Source organism: Megascapheus bottae, chromosome 11 (assembly GCF_031878675.1).
Source record: "Megascapheus bottae isolate mThoBot1 chromosome 11, mThoBot2.hap1, whole genome shotgun sequence".
Classification (NCBI taxonomy): domain Eukaryota; kingdom Metazoa; phylum Chordata; class Mammalia; order Rodentia; family Geomyidae; genus Megascapheus; species Megascapheus bottae.
Genome location: NC_143519.1, coordinates 52233615 through 52240723, shown reverse-complemented (window position 1 = coordinate 52240723; position 7109 = coordinate 52233615). Strand labels below are relative to the sequence as shown.

The window sequence follows — 7109 nt, the reverse complement described above, 5'->3', positions numbered from 1 at the left end:
AATGCTTTCCTCTTCCCCATATCATAGAATCCAACCTAGTATCTGATGTGTTATTTGTAAGAGGTGGTGGTGTGAGGTTTAGAGCCCTCGTACATGGAGATTCTTGTCTTTATATGAAAGAAGTTCAAGGAACTTAACTGCCTCTTTCATTCAGTGAAGACATAGAAGGTAATATATGTGAAGAATGGCCACCAAATCTCCTGACACCTTGACATCAGACATCCTAAATTATAGGGTAATATTACTATGAATGATAAAGTTCTGTTGTTCAAAAATGACCAAGTCTCAGGGGTTGGGATGTAGCTCAGTGGCAAAGCACTTGCCTAGCAAAAGTAAGGTCCTGGGTTTGATCCCCAGTACCAAAAGAGAATATACAAAAAAAATTTACCAAGTCTCAGTCAGGCACCAATGTCTCCCACCTGTAATCCTAGCTATTCTGGAGGCTGATGCTGAGGATCGTGGCTTGAAGCTTGGCTGGCCAGGAAAGCCTGTAAGACTCTTACCTCCAATTAAGTATCAAAAAAAGGCCAGAAGTGGAGCTGTGACTCAAGTGGTACAACACTAGTCTAGAGCACAAAATGTTCAGGGGTAGCACTTAGACCCTTGGTTCTAACCCCAGGACTAGTGTATGCATGCATTATTTGCACATGCATGTGCACATACATATATTATCTAATCTCAAGAGGGGAGAACTGCAGTCTGAGGGCAGATGTTGGGCAAAAATGTGAGAGCCTATCTGAAAAGTAACCTGAGCTGTTTATTGGGAATTGTTATTATTGGTATTTTTCTGAAAACAAAAGTAAAGCACCCTTGATTTGAGTGGTCACTGAGGCAGGAGGCTCTAAAGTAGATGGGAAAGTGATGTGGGCCTGTGGTGTGCTGGGGACAGCCAGATGGAAGACAAGTACAGACCAGGTAATTCTTCCATTTGCTGGGGATGTGGTATTTGATGCATTTATCTATTCCTTTAGGGCATATCCATTTGTTGAAAATCTACTCTGAATCTAGCAGCAGGTTACTGGATTAAAGAATTCCAATATCTAAGCAGCACACAGGCTTGTAGTGGAGAGACAAATGTGATGACAACACACAACCCAGTGTGACACTACTAGTGATACACCTTTGTGGAGAAGCCAACACAGTAGCCAGGGAAGAATTCACACAACAGGGACCATTTCAGGAGCATCTATAAAACTATGGAGCAAGTTATGATGTTAGAATTTAAGCATCTAGTGTAGACATATGTGCTGATTTACACTGAAGTCTAAGTGTAGTTGAAATGTACATTACTGGTCATTAACTCAGAAAGATCTCATCATCCCTTCAAGTCTAGATTCCTATTCCTAAAGGAAATCAGCAGCTTCCTAGGATAAATCCTAAAGATGACTTCTCACTGGAGAAAATTGTTGGGTTCTAAATTATGACAAATAATAGAAATGGTCTTTTTGATGAAGCTAGAGATACTTAGTACATATGAATTCAGAATATACTGGCTAACATAATCAAGAGCCTTTTCCTACCTCTCCATAGTAAGATATAGCTTGCTGTCTTAGAATGGTGCCTAAGCTGTGATCTCTAAACACATGGGTTAGGATTCTGGTTGCTAATTCTGCTCTAAGTCCCGTGTCATCCAGTTTCTACACTACTGGTGTTTCTGTGTCTGAAGAGTTGTAGGAATGGTCTTGTGTTTGCTGAGATGTGTTTAGTTTATTAATATTATTTATGTGTTGTAGAACTTGGTCTTGAAAGTTGTTTTCATGATGAGGATGAAGAGGTAAGAGTTGGGGACACTTTAGTTGGGGACACTGTACATGACAGTGTTAGTCAATTTGCAACATGGAGTTAAATGAGGGAGTGTGAACGGAGAGGTATCCAAGCAGGAAAAGCTCAGGGATGAGGGTGCAGGGGAGTTCTCAGATACACTGGCCTAAAGTGTGGTTAACCAGCAGAGAAATTATTCCTCTGTAACAAGTTATCTGCGGTTAACCAGCAGAGAAATTGTTCCTCTGTAACAAGTTATCTGCTCTAATGAGTTTTGATTTTACTCTTCTTGGTATAGTGCCCAAGTTATCGCATCAGCTACATTCTGTTTTTAAAAGCTGTCAAGGTGATATATATATTTTTTTTACCCCTAGACTTTAATAACTATTCTTATGCTTACTGGTATTGACTCTGTAAGGTAGCAAGCCAGGTACGGAATGGACAGAGGTGGATCAGAGATTGGTCACTGATCAGTCTGCAGTATGAAGGTACTTGAGGAAGTGGCCACCCGAGGCTGTGAGAAGGGCGGCACTGAGACAGCCTGCAGGCCCCATAATGACCACCACGTTCTGGGACAGGATGGGGAGCCAGAAGCCAGGTTTTCTTAGGGAACCCAGAATGGAGTTGTCTCATTGCCCAGGGCCTTTTGGATTACCAAGGAGGTATGGTTACACTTGTGGATTTGTGATTGCATAACCCAAGTCCATCCAGCAGTTTTTCCTGGCCCTCACCTTGCAGTGGCCACCCACAGCTGGGCTTCTCCAGGCCTCTCAGTCCCTGACGTGCTTGCTTGATGGTGAATTCTACAGCATGTTGCTTCAAGTGAAAACAGAATTTCTTGATATACTCATATAGTTACATCCGTCATCATTTTGCTTCTTTTAAATAAAATTAAAAACAACCCTCAAAGTGGATTGTGCAGAATAAACACCCGGACTATTTCCCTGTGGTCACTGTTACCCCCAAATCCCTGCCAGATGGTCTGGCAGAGCAGCTCATGTTTCAGCAAATTAGGGTCCTCATTAGGCCCAGATCTCATGTTTTTGCATGCTCGTCCTTTATAGGAGGCACTGCTGATTCCCGGAACTCCTAAGACAGCTTAACAAATGAATGCTAGTGAGGTGCTCAATGAAATGTGAAACAACCAGTGAATTCTTTGCATATTTTATTTTTCTTTTTTTGATTTCCAACTCACACACATCTGGCATATTTTACATCTTTGCAATAAAACATGGTTACAATAGCTTAAGGAATTTATATATCCAAAATATTTCACCATGATCTCAAGATGAAATGAACTTGTCTTCCAGATGTTCAGTATCCTCCCCATTCTAAGCTACAAACTCAAGATATTGCTTACAGCCTGGTGGTGAATAACTTAATCATTACGCTGATTCCCCTTAATTTCAGAAGTTCATAAATACAAACGACAATGAAGAAGGAATAATTCAGTGCTAAAACTTACTAGTACAAGGTGGGTAACAAATAAGTAATCACATCAATAAATAATGATATGTTTCTGGTGCAAAGTGCCAATACAAAGAACCCATGATCTTGTTTTATCTTTTTTAAATAAATGACTGCAAGTGAGTGTAAATTCTGAGAAAATTACATTCCTGTAACATGCCTCATAGCCCTACCGACACAATATGTACATCTATGACAATACAGTCACCAAATATACAAAGAAGAAACATGGATAAAGTGTATATACCCTGGGTGTGTAACTGGATCAGAGTACAATGCTGGAAAAATCACTGATAGCCATCATCTTGCATCATAAAAGATGAAGAGCCTCAGGTGAAGAATGTGGCTTTTGGTGAGAATCTCATGAGAACCTAAAAGCATAACTTCAGTTATTGTTGTAAAACAAGTCATTATTAAAGGAACTAAGCTATTCAAGAACGAAAGAGGAAAAAGAAAGAGAAAAGTGAACATCATTCTCCTCCCCTAATGTACATACACTACACCAGTGGAATGACTCTGGAAGAAAGGTCCAGGTGTGGGGAGGCATTAGTATGAGACTCCTGTTCATCCAATCAAAACCAGGAACTCATCCTGAAGCCCCCTCTCTGCTGCGTCTTAAAATGATAAGGGGTAGGGCTGAATTTTCTTTGTATAAGGTACCAAAAATGGCAAAGAATGGCTTACTATCCAAATGCTTAATGAGCAAATTTCACTTAAAAGAGATGAATTTTGATTAAAAAGTGCAAATCATATTTGGGGAAAATGTTAAAACCAATTACTGATTGAGCCCAAATTCAACCCTTTCCTACAAGCTGTGTCCTTGGACAGACTTTTCTGTTTCATAGTGTGAACACACCTGTTCCATCAAGACAGGAGTAAAGAACATGCAAGTTGTAACTCCACAATAAAATTAAGAAACAGTTTTGTTCTTTATACAAGGTTTTACTTTTATAAAAGTATCCCTTTAAATAAGATGCATCTGATGTACAAAGTATCAAACGTGTTTTTTTTTTTCTCAGCTTGAAAAGAGGCTGGAAATGGGATGCAGGTTAGGTTCAAAGCTTAAACTTTGTAACAGCTGGACACAAGGTACCTCAGAATTGTCAAAAGTCTCTTGTGACACTTCCTACAACCTTTTCTCAATAAACAACGATATATGAAATAATTACCCAAACATCTCCTAATTCATATAATTTACATGATAGAAGCTTGCTTGATAGCAGCTGGTGTTCAGTCCTGTAAAAGCACACAAAGTGAAATGGTTGCTGACTACAATGTACAGCTATTGCTGGGTGTGATGGAATGTACAAACAGAGGCCGATGCAGACGAGCGTTCCCACCAGAGATATTGCCTTGCCATGCAGCACTTGTGCTCTACTTGAACTTGGCGTCTGGTTCTTCACTGCTCTTCAGTATCTGTTCTGATGCTCATAATGCCACCGATTAAAATCTATATTAAAAGCTACGATGCTACCTGAAGCCATGCCAGTAATCAGAGTCCTGGAAAAGCACAGACAGTAGTTATGTTAAGTACAGACACAAGTAGTCGTTAAGCACAGACAGAAACTTAGGATCTCCAAGTTTCCTAAGTTTCAGCTTGTGGTCACTGAGACAGGAGCAAAATTCTGTCTTGCTTCTGCCAAGAGATGCTCTCAGCCCTGTTGCTGCCTGGGCAGCTGAGAATCCATAGATTCCACTGTCACCTCCACAGCTGCCTCTCACAATCATGTTCATACCATTGGCTTTCTCTGAGAACTTCTGGTCTTTCTCTAAACATTTCTAATATATTGTAGTCTCCCTTCATTACCCTACTCTTTTAATCCGTAGTCTATGTGCATTCCCTGGGCCTGGGCAGATGCTGCAGGCACAATCTCTTCTAATGACACTTTCTCTGGGCCTACTGAGGATAACAGGGTGTGTCACAGAAACCTCAGACTCAAACACATCTACTCCCAGTCATTGTTGACCTCAGGTCATGTTGCCTTGTGCTTTCTTCTTTGTTTCTTTAACCAATCAGCCAACTGCTTCGAGGCTCCTTACTGTGGGGCCATGTCTCCCTAGGCTCACTGCCATTAAGTTCACAGCTCAGGTTCCATGACCTACCCAGACCAAGTGTGCTTACCTCCCAACTCTTCATTAGTAAATACTTCTTGAGTATAAATAAGCAACGCATGTTTATACAGCAGTTCAGAATGTTTAATCACATACTACTGTTTCCTTATCAGCAAAACAAACAACATTAAAAATGAAAATAGAAATAGAAACTAAATTAGCATTTTTCCTTACTCCAGTTAGGCACCTCTGACCCTGAGACTTGGGATAATGGAGCTCAGTGGGCTCAGTAATCATGTTATCTACCCTTAACATGGTTACATAATACTTCACCTACAAATAGATGAAAATGGTGTCGAAATGAACACATGAGTGAACATTAACAATTGTTCCCTAGTAGCGAGCACAAATGATTTCAAATACTTTGGAAATACTCATGTATAAGTCCTGGTATGCTGTTATTTTAAAGAAATGATTCTGAAATTCATCAACTTAATATGAGAATGATGTATTTCAGAGACAAAGTGAAATGTCTTGATTAGTTAAAATTAGAATCCCAACTCATCGCAAAAGTGTTGTTCATAGTGAATATCCCCAGGTGGTTAAGATATTTTCTATGGAGATTAGATGAAGAAAGAGCAGAGAGTAACGGGACAAATACTTATCAAAACATATTGTATCAATGTATGAAAAAGGCATGATGAAACCCACTAAAAAGTGTAAAAAAATTCTAGAAGAAAGAGGGGTAGGGTTAAGGAAGAGTAAATATAGGGACTAATTTGATCCAAGTATAATATATACATGCATGGAAATGCCAGAATGAAACTCCTTTGTGCACTCAATATAAACTAATAAATATTTCAAGAGTTAACAACAGAACTCAGATATAAATGAATAATAACAATAAGCCACTCCCAGCTTATTTCCAAATATGAATTATAGTGTTTTGGAGTACTCTAATAATAGCCTTTATCTTTCTTCAGAACAGTCTGGCTACAGGCCAAATATCTGTTCACTAGACTAAATTACATTATTTTCCTTAGTGATTTCAGCACCATTTTACTGTAGTATAAAGAGCTTTATTATATATCTTAATATTTAGAATATTTTACAAGCAATGGTCTTGCAAGAAATATTTTACATAGTTGCAAGTTGATTGATAGGCTTTCTTATTTCTGTTCAATATATAACAACATGGTATAATACATGACATTTGATGATCATACGGTTTTAGTTAAACTTTATACTACTCATATTCTTTTTACTTTGTTACAAATTCAAAGTGAATTTTAGGAAATAAAATAATGTTGCAAACAGGGATCAGAGAAAATGTGTACCAAATAAAATACAACAAAAATGGCATGAGAAATAGGTGAACAAGAAACTCAAGGGGGAAGGATTGAATCAATTAGTAAACAGCTAGTATTTGTGAATTGGAGACTACCTATTAATTATATATGCTTGAGTTTGGTTATCTAAATATGAACCTCACCCTGCTCAAATAAACTTGTGCTAAAAAACAAAACAAGCTCGTGCGGTGGCTCACATCTGTAATCCTAGCTACTCAGGAGGCTGAGATCTGAGGATCAAAGTTTAAAGCCAGCTCAGGCACAAAAGGACCTGAGACTCTTATCTTCATTTAACCTCTAGAAAACGGGAAGAGGGGCTTGGCTCTAGGGTAGACGGCACACTTGAACAAGAACAACACCCAGGCCTAGTGGTAGCCTTGTATCGAAGAGCTCAGGGATACTGCTCAGGCCAAGTTCAAGCCCCATGACAGACAAGTAAAAAAAAAAAATGCTTCTTTCTTGTTATCTCATCCAGGGGAA

At 39.0% G+C, this 7109-nt stretch overlaps 1 protein-coding gene across 7 annotated transcripts in view; it reads right to left on the bottom strand.

Annotated features, from left to right (window-relative positions):
* Nucleotides 1-2909: 2909 nt before the first annotated feature.
* Nucleotides 2910-7109, bottom strand: part of Nbea (neurobeachin) — a 496782-nt gene continuing 492582 nt past the window's right edge. For all 7 annotated transcript variants that reach the window (XM_090342258.1, XM_090342251.1, XM_090342252.1 and 4 more), the window contains one exon: nucleotides 2910-4728. In XM_090342258.1, coding sequence (XP_090198384.1) covers nucleotides 4638-4728 — 91 coding nt within the window. In that variant the 3' untranslated portion in view covers nucleotides 2910-4637. The remainder of the gene's footprint in view (nucleotides 4729-7109) is intronic.